Genomic DNA, 15,870 nt, shown 5'->3' with positions numbered 1-15,870 from the left:
TTTTTGGAAAGGAGAAAAATTACTGAAGACAGTGAAATGCCATAATAAACTTGCTTCCATGAGGCAGCAGGGAGCAAGTCCATTCCCTAAACACAGGCTGGAATGGGAGACTTACCATGTTGCTCACTGATGCCATGTATTACTTACCTCTAGGATCTTTCAAATAAGGTTTTAATAGAAGCCATGCTCATGCTGTAACTTACCTATTATTCACTATTCCAGATGACAATATAATTATGCCATTACATGTTCTGATATAATATTAATGAAGTTATTTCTTTTTCCTCATTTGTAGCATCTTGCGTTTTTAGGTTTGTGGAAGGGATGGGGACAAGTTAACCACAGGAAAACCTCAGAAGGACCTCTTTTAATCTTCTGAATACATTACTCAGCTTGTTAATTAGTCAGCTATTCAAGTCACAAGAATTAAACAGTGCTCTGAACTGATGGCTTTATTAGCAGAAGAAAAAGAAGCAAGCTGCATTTTAAGTTTTAATAAACGTTTTCCTTAGGTTTTCCTGCAAGCTTACACAGTTTATCACTACTAATACCATTCATAAGTGTTCGTAAAAGTAGTTAGTCAATTTACATTGGCTTCTAGAGAAACAAGGATGTATCACACACATTCAAAAATGTCACTGGTAAAATGCTAAACCCAGAAACTACTGGCATAATAAAGCATTTTCCTCTTGAAAAATAAAAAGGTTTACTACACTGAGTGGATACTAAATTCAAAATCATCTTATATTACAAAAAAATTGTTATATAGAAGATATATTTCTTACACAAGAAAACTTTTATTTTAGCATTACATTATGCCTAGGTTGAAAGCAGCAATCCAAAGTGCTCCTGTAATACCCAGGAGGACAGGGCTGCATAGATATGACCTTCAGTTCCTCAGTTCTGAGGAACTCCAGTTCCTCAGAATGAAACAGCAAATCCTGCTCAAGTCTCAAAGGCTGTAACAAATTGCTAATTGCTTCACATAACATATCCAATGGCACAGTGAGAGATAAAAAGAGAGAAGCAAAATTAAAGTAAGATGCTAGAGCACAAATTCCAGCTTTGGCCAAAATCCTGATCCAGAAAACATTGCTCAAGTTGTGCCCAATCATGAACAAGCCTGAACCTCACATACATCTGCTTTCAGTCACTGAGAAGGTCAACACAGGCTTCTGTGTGATCATAAAATTTTGGTGTCTTAGGACAAGAGTAGGAAATTGCCAAGTATGTTTCCTACAACCAACAAAAAAAGAAAAACACAAGCTATTTCAGTTTCAAGCTGTACAAGCAAAAATATTTTAAGAAATGCAATATATGCTCTATAAAAAACTCCTGTCTGGTAGCTTCCTGATGTGCTAGGAATGAGAAAGGGAAAGCTCTGCTACTAAAATGCTAACATTTTTAACAGCTCGTAAGTGTATCAACATACAAATTTCCTTCTCCTTTCCCAAAATTTCACCTCTTTCAACTGAATTTATATTAGTGTTCCAATTAAGAAATCAAATGATAAACAGAAGATTTCTGCTGTTTGAAAATTAAAAGCTATTGATTTTTCAAACTTCTTTTAATAGCAGCCCTCTTGGTCTGCTTATGTTTCTAATAAAAATTTCTTATAATCCCATTAAATGCTATTTTACTTTTTCATTAGAAGAATACGCAACACTACATGCCTTCCTCCTCCATCCCTCTTCTCAACACTTACTGAGATGAGAGAACAAGTCTTAACTAGATACCACCTTAGTCACACTCAGGGCCCTCTTGCGTTCTCTTTATTCACAAAGTACAACACTTCATAGCTCAGACCCTATTATCAGCACACGTAAAGCCACTTTTTAGACTCAGATTCCTGGCTCCATAAAGACCTCTGGGTAAAAAAGGTTGGCCCAGCAACAGCTCTAGCTTCTCTGCTGGATGCTGTGGCTGTGACCTCTGGATCCTCCTCATTCCCACACGTTTTTAATCTGTAATCTTCTGCACTGCTGGAGAATTGTTCTTAACAAGGGTTTTATACATCGAGCAATGAACAGAGAAAGAGACAATCTTAATTTCTTTTGCCAAACAGTGTGCAAAATTCCCTAACAAAGTTCATAATCCCAACCATTCGGGTCTGTCTGAGGCAGTTGCATTAAAGTTCAGATCTCAACTTCAAAGCAGATTACAAATAACAAAAGAACAAAATAAGAACTCACACGCATATATATACAGACACAATCAAATTTTTAAGAAAACAAAACCAAAAACAAACAAACCTGTATTTTCAGGAAAAACTAGTTTTTTCCTATATTATCAAATTTTAAGTTACATGTTTAATTTTTTATTTCTCTTCACTCAGCCTGTTTTTAGAACCTCTCTGTAGACAGAACACTAAGCTTTATATAGAAGATGCTATTCAGGAACAGTCAAGAACAGGAACAGGCAATTCCTCTGAATGCTGCCTCTCCACTGCAAGGAAGTGCTTATGAGACATAAACATGCCTACACTATTGAAGAATTAGAAATACAGACAATATATATGAATAAACTGAGCAGGGAGTCTTTCCAGACACAGTTCACTGAGAGTAAGTGAAATGGAATTACCTAGCAGTCTATCTGTATTCTCAGCAAAGGACAAAGTAACACTTCAGTAACACTTTGACTCTACCCTGTACCTTCTGCCATAGAATCAAAAAGCACTCAGTAAAAGCCAAGTTACTGAAATAAAATTAGTACTATTTGTTTATAAAAACAGAACCCCAAACACTCAAATAAGTGATGTAGAAATAAACGAAGACTTTTTGTCCTCTAGTGTATTTCAGCATCTTTCTTCCACCAGTTTTCACTGCCATCTTCAAATAATTACCTATTCTAGTAGTTTATTACTATCATATTCTACAATGGAAAATAAGGTCTAACTAACATTCAGAATCTAAATCTTCTGACACAGATTCAGATGTGAATGTTCTAAGTTATTGCAACAGTGGAACCACTATTCTGCAAAAGTAAAGCCCACCTTAATCCAATAAAAGTTGCCTTCAATTATATGTCTCCTACCTGATCAAACTGAAGATCTTCACCTCTTTGAAGAGATCTGGACAAGAGCTTTTCCTGTACAATAAATAAAAAGAAACATACATTTCACAATGTCATTGACTATTGTCAAAGATAGATTCCTTCTTTCCAGTTATATTACAGAACAAAGAAATAACTTTTAATATAAATATTCACATTCTTTTTAGATAGAAATATTTCTGGAGATGTGATGTATACTCCCAAAAATTAATTCAGTAGCTAAACAATAATAACATTAAAGACTGACAAACAGAGATGTCAAGAGGCCAAATGGGGACCAGCTGGTAGTGGGTGTCAAGTGTAATTTGAAGGGAAAGCCATTCCCATCTCAATTAACAAGTGTATTCATGTTCATATATAGCAATTATTCTAAGTTACAATAATGATTTTTAAAATGTCTTCACAAAGGCAGAGACAAGTGTTCAATGCATGTCCAATCTGTTCTTCCCTGAACTGCAGTGAAACATAGCTAGAAGATCAACTCCAGTAAAAGGAGAATGTGAATAATCACTTGCTTTAACTTGAAGTAACTGTAAGGAACAACAACAACAAAAAAGCAATATTACTAGAATTTTACTTATTACAATATACATTGCTACCAGTACCATATGACGTACTGCTCTGTTAAAAGCAAAATTAAATTATATTCTTGACAAAATAATTTAGTGAGGATTAAAGCATTATGGAAATAGAACATTTACAAACTCTTATAGTAAGCAGTAATTCTTACTAGTCACTGTGTAGAGTACAAAATTTTACACTTACAAGAAATACAAAATACAAGTTTTATACCTTGCTCAGGTACCAAGTAAAAAAAAGGAGGGGGGAAGAAAAGAATAAAGAAATAAAAGAAGAAAAAAGAAAAAGAAGAAAGAATACTGACTCTTGTAGACTGGCTCTGAGGGTCACTGATTTACAGCAACCCAAGTGCCACAGTAAGAGCTTTAAGAGCACATTGCAAAGCAGTAACACATATAAAGATCTGCTAAGCATTTCCTCTTATTAAAAAAAAAATTAAATTATCCTTAACTTGATAATATGAGTCCAAAATGTTATCTTTCACAAGGAAAGTAAAAATGTACCTGAAGAGTTAATAGTTCACATTAGATTGCGGTAAGCAAACAGGGAAGTTTTATGGAGCCAGGTAAGTCAAGTAGTTAACTTGCCTGTTTGGCATGTAAAAGGTGTGAGCAATACTGATAGCCAGGTCTGCTCTCAACAGGCTGTAACCCAGCACAAAGTAACTGCTCGGTAGTTTAGTACGAGACAACACCCAGGCTGTCAGGCTGCTGACAAAAACTGAGAAAGTCCACATTGCTTGGTGATTAACACTTGCAGGGCTGCAAGATACAGCCTATATGTTCAACAGATAAGAATTCATGCTGCACGTCCCAAATCCATGGTTTGAACTGGCAACTTATTTTTTCTTGTCCTAATTGTAATCTTGAAAATACAGCACAGTTTCTGGCATTTTCTCCTGTAAGTACAGCTGTATTTGGTGTTAAAAAGAATGCAGTATCTGGCAACTATTACAGGCTCTGAAAACTTGAATTCAACACTGCCCAGGCAAAAAGCACTTGCCCACTCTGAAAGTACAATATGAAATAATATAGATGCCAATGCACAAATAATTTTCACTTTCCATAATCCAAAGAAATGCACTTAATTATCTAGGAAAATACTACCATTTATGTCACTTCCAGTATGCCCAAATTAAAAAATATTTTAAGAAATGGGTCTCTAGGTAAATGCATTGAATATTCTGAAAAAGTTCTATTTTTTAATCAACTGATGTAAAAGTTAATGTTCTTTCATTGTCTGTTCAAAAGCAAAGGAGGAAAGGTTTCACTTTCTTGATTCTTTCAAATTCATGCAATTTTACATGTTAAATCTGTTCAAAACACTGTTATGAGAATTGGTATTTTGAAGCATATACTAAAAGCTCCAGAGAGCACTTGCCAAGGCAAACTTCTTTTAGCTAGCAAGCCTCCTTCTTTTTTTTCTTTACACAAAAATGCCTGCTATAGATGAATTCTTGTTATCTGTATTATGCTTTCAGATAAACTGCACAGTACTTGCTAGCTTATCTATAAAGCAGAAATACAAGAAATGTTCCACTCTATAAAAACATTGTATCACGTTAAATGAGAAAAAGTAGAAAAGTATTTCCTTATAAGATGGAAAAGTGACTTTCCTGTAAGAAGATGGGAAAAGTCAAGCTCCTTAAGTCTCCTTAGGATGCAACATCCCAACAAACCATGTTTCCACCATACTAGAAAACTATTATACAGGTGAAGAAACCTTGTGTTCACTATACCCATTGCATGTGTCTAAACCTGAAAATTGCTAAAGAAAAGAATGACAAATCAAAGAGAAGTGAAATAATCTGTGAGTCTTTATACGAAGTTGAAATCCATGTCAATAAGAGAGCAAATTAGTTCTGAAAGTTTAGCTTCCCTCCCATAACCCATACTAATTTAGATACTTCTGTATATCAAATGTTTAAGATTTTAAGGTCAGAAAGAATGAAAACCATACTAGTTCATAACCAACTCTATTATGTTTCCTCAGCACTAAGGATCTTAACTGTTAAAAGGTAAATACACTGTAGAGTTAATGTAACACTGACCAAACAAACCTGACATAACCAAATAATACTCTTGAACCCAACCACAGGTTTATCCAGGCCTTTGAATTGTTTGGCTTTAAAATGTAGTTTCTTTAAATGTTTTCTTCTACCTCTGCTTTGTCATGGCTCCAGTCATCCCACATGATTTAAAAATATCTATTCAACAGCATAAAGTAAAGGTCTGGAAACTCTAACTGAATTAATAATTTAAGATTTATTTTCCTGGCTTCCTGAAGTTCAGAGAGAGATGAAAACAAAGGTCTACATTTATCTTTTACAAGTGAAACAAAAAAAAACCAAAACACTATTGCATTAAGCAAAGAGCAGTTTGCATCCATTGTGTAAAGGAGAAATGTCAACATATGGCAAGCAGCAGGGATCAGGATGTGCATGTGCTGTGCAAACAACTGCACCCATGGAAAAAGGTACCACCCGTTGGCCCCTCCCCAGCATTCCCTGGCACCATCCTCTGGTGGCTAGCACACCTCAGCAGGGTGGCTCAGGTGGCACAGCCAACCAGAGTGCTTCTGGCTGTGCACCAAGATGCAGGAGGAAACCAGACAAGGGATGCTGCCTTGCCTCCTGCAGCCCGAGGCCGGGCAGTGCATCCTTGCCCCAGGGGCAAGCAGAGTACTGTGCTGAATTTTACTTCAGACAAACTTTTGAAAGCACCTGGGCAAGACTTGCAAAAGTGCACAGTGCTAGTCTGAGCCATGTGTAGTGTTTCCACAACAGAATAAAATCGCTTGTGTTGGGAACAGGCTTAAATACTCTTGCTAGTTGTGACTTCAACGTGAGACAACTACAATTTAGGTTAGCAGCTTATCAACTTAGTGGCACCATGTTAAACTCTCCTCAAATTCTAACCTTCCATATTTACACAGAGCTTGACAAAATGCAAAATAATTGAGTCTATTGCTAATCTTTTTAACTGGTATGGTTTATGTCACATTTGGGGAAGGTTGGTGTCATTCCTCAGTGTCATCCTTCTCAGCTGAGAAGGAGTATTTTATGCTACAAGACTACTCTTGGGCTTTTTTTTTCTTTAAAACTATATACTGCTCCAAAAGATTTAGCACAGCTGGCAAAAAAAATGTGCTTTTATTTCATTTATTCACTAAAAGGATGATCTCCCTTCCTGTCATTACACTTGCTGCTTTCATGTAATCATTTATTTTAAGCATTTGCTATTTGCTGATAAACTCTGCCTGTAACTTTGAAAATGCTGAGGTATTACAATTTTGCAAGCAGAGAACTCTTAATTAAATTAGTGAGAACAAATAAGGTAAAAATCACAGCCAGTGAAACCATTCAGTTAATTTTTGAAATCACAAGTCAGTTACTTTTAAATGTAATCCATACATTTAGCAAAAACGATACTACACCTCACCTACAGATGCTGTCTTGATCTGCAGTGACTTTTTAAAAATTTATATTTTAATTAATTTTTGCTCCCCTACTGTCATGTTCAAGTTTTAAAAACTGTCTAGTTCCTAATTTTTATTGGTCTAGCTTTAAATTCTCTCAAACAGCTTCACGCAACAGCCTAGATTCACTAAAGATTTATGTAACTCTATATATATTCTTCATACTTTTTTTTGCAGCCAAGTCATTCCACAAAATCAAATTACATTAAAATAATAAAGGGCTTTCCACTCTTCCATTAAAGCCTTTTATCCAATCACAATCAGTGCTTTGCTGGTGCTCTTCCAGCCTTTTTATCTTTTTTTTTTAATTTCATACACTAGAACTGAATGTTCAGTACTTAAATTCTACATACAAAAATAAAGCTGCTTCAATACTTCAGTATTTCCTTTCAGTGGGACATTTAAGGATTCTCTTCTACCTCTTTATGTTATACAGGCTCAGGTTGTTTCACTTTTCCACAGCTTTTGGCACCTCTCTTAATTTGCTGGTTTTCTATACAGTCCTTCTCACCCACCAATATAAAATAAAGAAAGCTTGCTGTACATATAAATTACATTTGATTCCATTAAAATACATTTTGTTTAAAGGAATTCAGCTTAGCAAATGAACCCAGATAAAACTGTTTAAAACCTTTATAGAGGACTACTTAAGTAACATTTGTAATTTCTTACTTTATGCTAAAGAATTTTAGACACACTGTGTACACATAAAATACTGACTTCAGATTCTTATCAGTAAAAAAATCTTGACTAAGGTAGTCTTCATGCAATCACCATAAAACCTCACCAGGCAACAGAGTTGGGAATCACTCTTGTGTGAAAAGCAAATTATTTAATTAGTTTCATGGGGTTTCTAATTTTTAATCTGGTGAGATGTTTCAATTTTGTATGATTAACAGATTTAAAAACATGTGTTTAATTAACAGTCAACAGCATGGTAAGGAGACACAACCTGGGTTGATGACAGAGGATTTATTTTAGCTGGTCTACGGAAAGTTTTGCAGCACAAGTGAACTGCAGGACTATTATATTTGCCTTGCTCCCATTATTCTGGTTAGATTTGACTCCCAAACTAGCTGTGTCTGCAGGAAAAGCCCTCTTCAGCCCAACTCAGCACCAGGCAGTCTGTCCCTCTGGCCAAGCACTACTGTCCCTGTCTGGATGATGGATGGAAATGGGGCTGGAGAAGCAGCACTTGGCACACAGATGGACAGAGGAGCTACCAGCCTTTCCTGCCACAGCATCACTGCCTCTACAGCTCTCCTCTCATTTTCAGCCAGGTACCCTTCATCACTTATGTGCCCCTTTTGCTACCAAGTTTCTGTGCTTTCTTATATAAACCCCTCCTGTATACATTACTTTTTTGGATGTCTAAAAACAAACAGACAAGTTATATTTAAGTTGCAAACTTGCCTGGTGCATACAGACATATAAATAAAGAATAGGTATAAAGAAAATTTTCAGTTTCCTCAGCCTTTTTTCTACTAATGGTTGTAGTTGAAGATGATTCCATAATCCACAAAACAGTTTTAGGCCTGCTTTTGTGTTCTTTTGGACTGCTTCCCAAGAAAACTTTTTCCTGAAGTTTCAAAATTGGGGGTCAAATGCTCACGTATGTATGTTTTGCACATGAATACTTCAGCAAGCAGCAGCTGCCAGCAGAAGCTTTCTGTGAGTTGGCCTGCTAGCCACAGCACCACACCCAGTGAATTTCTAGGTTCAAAAAAAAAAAAAGTTGGTTTTGTTTGTCGTGGTTTTGAGTTTTTTTGTTTTGGGTTTGTTTTTTTCCCCAGAAATTTCCAAATTAAAACAAAACCATTTATTTCAAGACCACAAAGTCTGGATCACCAATGGAATTGTGCCTTTTTGTTTAATCTGCAATATATGCAGACTACTATATTATTCCAGGTGTTAGTATCATTACTTCAGAAAACAAACCAAATACATCTTTTCTTGAAAGGATATTGCCCCAGTATTAGTTGAAAGAAACACTGACAGGAAACACACTTCACAGTACTAATGAAGGAACATTTTTTGTTGTTCCTATTTCCTTTTGTAACTCCACAGACCTTAGCGATACACTACGAGGTCTTGTTTCCAGTAACTACCAGTAGACAGTTTTGACATGAGTCAATAAAACAAATCAGGTAGCAATCCTGTTTGCAGAAGCTTACTTATTCCTGAAGTAATCTCTTTGAAAAGTCAACAATATCTGGGAGTGCTTTTTTCAGTAACCATACATATGATAAATCAGCCTATTTCAGGAAATACAAGACCGTTTTGAGAGGTACTATGGAAAAAAAAGGACTTACCAAAGGTTCAGCCATTACAAGTTCAATTTTCTTTTCAGCTTGAACAGCAAATTCAGCAAAGAGGCTTTTGATGACATACTCGCCTGGTTTCACATCTGGGTCAATAGTAATGTTAGACATGATGATGCCTCTCCTCTCCCAGGTGGAAACAACACTTGGAGAAACTCTGCGTTTATTTACTCTGCTGGCTGGTGTGGAGGCTAAAGGTAAAATAACAAGAAAAACACAGAGCTATAAGGCAGAGCTTCTAAACGTGGTGCCAGTCACTTTATATTTTCCCATTTATCATACACTTATTTTCACACAGTAAATTCTCTAAAAGAGAAGGAAACAACTAACCGTAACATACAATAAGAATTTGTTTTAGTTAGGTCGGTATTTTTACTCTTAAGTTGCACAAGAGTTTACAATGTAGGTCACTTCTGTTGCCAATAAAATGCTCTACAATGACCATGATTAACATATAGTACCTTCAGTTCAAGTATGACTAAAACCCAGAAGGCTGAATGGAAAGGGTTATCTCCTTATATTATGAGAAGCATTGCTTGATTCCATTTTATAGATCATCCATTAAGTTCATTTTCTATTTGGTGTCCAAATACCTCCAAGATAATTTTTTCCTTGGCACTTTTTGTCAGTAAACTGATTTTCCTAACAAGAATGCAAACCCTTTTTAGACATGTCATGCTAACTGATCTTCCAGTCTCACATTAAAAACTTGTTCCTTGTAAGAAATAGTTATTAATCAATACAAATACCACTGTATATATCAGTCTCATTTTCTAAGAATTAATGGTTTTTGCTTTTATACCAAAACTGTCACATACAAACTTCATATCTAGTTATCCACCTTTATTTTTTTTTTTTAATCCCTAAGCATTCCAAAACATCTGTTTATTGAGAAAGCTGCTAGCAATGTGAACTGCAGTACTGAAAATCATGTTTCAGAACTCACACACAGAGGCTGAATACACAAAACAATCATGGCAGATAATTACAATTCTTGTCTTGCACACTATATATCAAAATAACTGTTGACACCTCTTAATAATGACCCAAATGTACCAAAGGAGGTCTGATATTTCCCTAGTGTATTCCATGACTGCAGATGTCATTTTTCAATTGCTATTAGGAATTGATATTAACAATTCTTATCTATTTATATTAAGGTTTTATTTTCCTAAGGCAGTCATGCAGGGAGTGTAGTTCCCATCTGTTTTATTCTGCTACATTTCGTGATGTGTTTAGGTAAGCTTTTTTAAGGCTTTCTGCAGGTAAATTGAGAGGAGACACATTTGGTTTATTTTGCTGAATCTGAAAATTTTTTTACAATCTCAGTTTTCACATGTGCAAACCCTGTAAGCTAAATATTATCCACAACATTTTCTCAAATGTTTTTTTCAACTAATTTATGAAAAAACATGAGACCAAACGTTGGTACATCACATCTTTTCAGGATAAGTATTGGCCATTTATTTTATCTTCTATCAGTTCAGAAAGTTACATTTTACATAATATAACACGGACTCCCACAAATTCCATTGAAATTTATCATTTATCAAATGCATTAGTGAAGTGAGAAATTCTGCAGGAGTGAAAAGTGAATGCCCCCAACTACCTTAGCTTCTAATCCAAAAGGAACGTTACCTTGCATAAGATTGTGAGTACTACACATTACTTGTTTTTAATCTCTATCCTACTGTACAAACTTGCTGTTTAGCTGCAGAAATGCATATTTTTTCCTGTTACATAAAACAGGAAATAAACATAAATTGCAGAATCCTTTCTTTGAGGCTGGAAAGACTTGCACAAGGTCACAAAACTGAGTTCCTGGACCAGAACAACAGGCACACTGCATATGTCATAAAACATTTCTAAACATCCTCTAGCACTTCAATCCAGCACTTTGATCTCAGTATCAGAGGCACTAAAAGACAGAGAGAAGCTTGTCCCACACAGCCAGGGACAATGGGATATCACAGACACTGCCATGATCTAGATCCCTCTGGCAGAAGCTCACTACATGCAAGTACACAAAAGCATTAAGAAACAGAACAAAGTGCAGGCTGCAAAAGGAAGATTACAATCCAAAACTCTTTCTCATCCCCCATCTGATGATTGGCTCGTCCTTCAGTACAGAAACATAAACATTACAGGGACTTTTAAAAAAAAATCATGTCTTTACAATGCCTATGTTCTCAAGCATCTCTTGCCATCCTGAAGCGTCAATGTTTCCAAAGGCAGTCCAGAAAATGAGAGAGATGAAAATGTGTCAAGAATAAGAGCACAGAGATTTGAGAAGAGGTGAAAAGAAGGAATAAACACATCCTTCATAGCCATAGCAGATAACAAACAGAAATACCAAGCATGGGATAGGCAAAAGAGAAGAATGCTGCCACATGCAGCTTTTGAACAACATTCTTTTCATCTCCATCATGTAAACAAAACGGAAATTTGAGTAGCTAAGGACCCACAACAGATACCACATATTTCTAATATATGCAGTTGCTTTTATCCTAAATATGAGTTTCTAAGAAAGCTAAAGCTTTGTTCCAATCAACAGACAAGTTGGACTGTCTTATTTTAAAAGACATATTAACGCTAACAGGCTGGAAAGAAATGAGAGTGTTTAAATCTCCTTTTGAATATCATTACTTGTGTGTTGTCAGAAGAAACTTAGCAAAGCAGTAGCTTCAGCACATTCCAGACTTACCTCCTGAATATGCCACAACTGCTGCATGATCTGGACTGCAGTGAACATGCCAGAGCTCTGGTCCAGTTCCTGCTCCTGAAGAGCGAGGAGCTGGCACTCAACCAGCTCTTTTCGCCCTCTGGGGAAACTAAGAAAGACCACTGGGCTCCTCACCCCAAACTATATTTAGATGTAGACAATTATGCAGACAATTCTTAATAGTGTTTACGTAATACATTTCTGTCTTCAGATTTTAAAAGATTACATTCAAAAAACCCTGTCATTTAAGAATCAGGAAACATTGGGAGCTGATAATCTTTAAAGTGCTATCTTTACTTTATGTTAGCAATTCAATCCTCAGTAAAAGGGACCACCTTAGTGTGTTAACTTTCAAAGCTATAAAACAGCTTCCCGCACTAAGGATGAAACCTCAAGGCTCTCTGCACTGATCTAAACACAAGTAAATTTCCTCCTCAGGCTCAAGCAAAACCATAGGAAATGGAGAAACTGGGCAAAAACCTAATGCTGGCAAGAAAAAAAATAAGCAACTGGACTATAATCAGACTGAGTCTTGTAAGTGCTGCAGAAATTTCAGTACAAGGCAGAGGTCACAACCTTGCAGCCAAGGAAATGTGGTGCCAGGATAGCCTTACATCCACCAGAACCAGCAAGGACCCCACTCCCTGGCTATGGTTTCACACAGCCCCTTTGGACAGCACACACTGCAGCACTGTCAAGGGATGCAATCCCTTCCAGCCAGCACACAGAGTCAGGGCAGGAACAGGGCTTGCCTTTTTACTCTTTCAGCAGCAAAGCAGAGTCAAGGCTATCCTACTGCATTCATGTTACTAATCTCTGTGCTCATATGCACGAACTCTCCAGGTGGCAATGAATTTACCCCGTCAAAAAACAAAGGAAAACTCTCAAACTGAAGCAATTATAAACACTGCCATGAGAGTATTACAAATACCTTAGTTTTGCTAAAATGTATGAGTATGTAAAAGGAAGAAAAAATTATTGGTATTTACTTTCATCCATGAACTTGCTGAGGACTCTAATTCACAATAGTACTAATGGTTGACATTAGCATCAAGACTCTTGTCTTGCATATGACAATGTTCATGGCTTTATCTGCTTTGTAAAACCAGTAATTTAGTTAAATACACACAGAAAAATATGTAAGAGGGAAAATGGAGAGGGAGCTCAACTGTTTAATTAGTAAATACACAAGAGTTTGTTAAAGAAAAGTCAAAATCTATTCTCAGATTTCTTAGCTAGGTCAAACAACATTATTATCTGGTATAATTACATTCAGTGGGATTCATTTACTCATGAATTTGCAATCAATAAAATTGTAAGAGGGATCTATATGAATTTAAATATGCTTAATGGAAAAAAAGTCATTGCAGGACAGGATTAAATAATTGTTTCTGCTATTCTTTGCCATCAAAGCATAAGCCATTCTTTACTCTTAGCTGCCAGAGAAAATGTAAGTCTCAAACATAGTTTGGAAACTTCAAAACATGAAGCATTCTACAGAACTTTAGATGAGATCTGGAACCAGAAACCATACAACTTGCAACAGCTCAAAACTAAAAAACTACTTTCACAAATCACTTGAGAACAGTGAACACTATTCACTTGAAACAATATCCTGTTTGTTTGCTCTGATGTGAGCTACTGCTACGTGGGAAATCTGGGAGCAATGCAGTAAGGAAATCTTTGTTAAACAGTATTGTTTGGTTGCTAGGGCCACACTGAATTGTTTGGATAGTTGCAAGGAACAGTAAAACAATACAAAGGGTAATTAGACAGACAACACACTCCTAGGTCAAAAGTCAACACGCCCTGATGTATGCTAAATGAAAAACAAAGTTGTTTCATGTTAAACACGAGTGTCTAGAACTAGGAAAGGTTATTTAATACTCAATTTGACAATAAAGAATGTTACTATTTTATCATCCTGTTTCTCTCTGCATAGTCCAAATGCATCAAGTATTTGAGGATATAAAGTAGCATCCTATTTGCAATGAGGCTATTCAGGGTTCAAACACACAAAGCAGGTACTGAAAGATAATGAACACACCTCAGCCAGTGACAGCTGATGAGTCCATTTTACTTTGTGGCTAATACAAAATTATGATTTTTAGCTTTCCGACTTTTTTGGGTACTACTTTACACCGAGCCAAGCACTTTATACGTGCTTTTTCCCCAAGTTTTTTATGGTTTTTACTTTAACTGAAATTTGGCTTCAGTTGCTGCTGTGTCTCAGGAAGTTGGAATGGCTGGACTGAAGTAAAACTTCCATCAGGTATCTCCCCTCTTTTCACATACCTGAAAACACATCTGGAATTACTTTTATAGCATTTTAAAATAAAGTACTCAACTATAAAATAAACATGCTCAACACAATCTTGAGGGGCCTCCGCAGTTTTCATCAAGCAGATTATATTCTTGTTGCTATTTTTACAATTAAGTGCTAAAGTAGTAGATAATTTTACATAGCTCACATTTAGCAATTAAGCTTTTTACTGTTATTTTTGAAGCACATGTACTTTCAGAGGTATTTTATATTTCCTGTGACACTTGCTGCAGAATAGGGTTTGCATGTCCAACTGACAATACAAAAATTTCCAAAGACTAAAAATATTACATGTGGTGACTTAAGGGAATTTTAATTAAGCTCCTTGCCTTCTACTCTGATAGCATCTAGAACATTTTATCCTGCCACACAGAAATGATATTAATATACATGGAAACTTGTTTGTAGTGATTGTAAAGAGTGTTTCACAATGAAAGATCTTAGTTATTTTACCAAATTAATTTTTTTTTCCTAAAAAGGATGTCAATGCTCAAAAGAGATGCAACCTATCTAGAATCATCCCAACAAATTATGAATAGAGCCCAAATGTTAAACCTAGGTTTCCCATGTCCCTGATCAGGACTCTGTTTTTTAGAGCAACTTCTTCACTAAATTTATCATTACTTCACAATTCTGAAAGTCCTGTTGATCATTAGGTTTCTGTTTCCAAAGTCTATTTGCTTCTACCAGTGGAAAAGAAAGTCTTATGACTTGAATGAAAGGAACAGTGAACAGCTTTATGAACACGATGAAATTCAACAAACACTGCTCTAGTAACAGGTGCACATTCCAGATCTTAGCCTCCAACCTATAAGCAAATACAAAGAAAGAGCCATTCTTCACTCAGATCTCCTGGATTTGCTTTGCAGTAGTGATGGGAGGATGTGGTTTACCCGGGTTGCTGGAGCACATGGTGGCACAGCAGACAACCAGGTCTACTTCACTGGTTTTTGTTCCAGCTATGTAGCACTACTGAGAGTGCATGAAGCCTGTCTAAAGCTGGATTCATCCCTGCCTCACTGCTCCAGCTGTACTGAATCCCTGCTGATGTCATGCACACCCAGTACTGTGGCACACGTGGCTGGCTCCTTGGTTCACCAGCAACACACAAGTGCTGGATTCAGCAGTCCTGCAGAATTAGCAGACACTTCTGCATTATACTGCATTTATCCAGATTTTCTCATTTATTTCACTGACACTTACTTACCAGCAAAGTGATACTAATCTTAAACTGTGCTACTAGATACAATTAAAGAGAAAAAAATTACAAACTCATAAAATATACACGCATTTTGAGCACATCTGTTTTTATACAAAAGCTATTCTGATTTTCTTGGTTATGTAAATTATTCTCAAGAATACGTTTAGATAGACCAAGAAACTGAGTTTCTGCTAGA

The 15,870-nt window shown here is 36.1% G+C and overlaps 1 protein-coding gene across 12 annotated transcripts in view; it reads right to left on the bottom strand.

Moving 5' to 3' along the window:
- The window catches only part of FRYL (FRY like transcription coactivator), a 157,397-nt gene that overhangs the window by 84,800 nt on the left and 56,727 nt on the right, over positions 1–15,870 (bottom strand). For all 12 annotated transcript variants that reach the window (XM_064418204.1, XM_064418206.1, XM_064418207.1 and 9 more), the window contains 2 exons: positions 9,420–9,619; positions 3,034–3,087 (listed from right to left, as the gene is read on the bottom strand). In XM_064418204.1, the coding sequence (XP_064274274.1) occupies positions 3,034–3,087; positions 9,420–9,539 (174 nt within the window). In that variant the 5' untranslated portion in view covers positions 9,540–9,619. The remainder of the gene's footprint in view (positions 1–3,033; positions 3,088–9,419; positions 9,620–15,870) is intronic.

This window comes from Passer domesticus, chromosome 4 (genome assembly GCF_036417665.1).
Source record: "Passer domesticus isolate bPasDom1 chromosome 4, bPasDom1.hap1, whole genome shotgun sequence".
Classification (NCBI taxonomy): domain Eukaryota; kingdom Metazoa; phylum Chordata; class Aves; order Passeriformes; family Passeridae; genus Passer; species Passer domesticus.
This window is presented reverse-complemented; position numbering and strand designations above follow the sequence as displayed.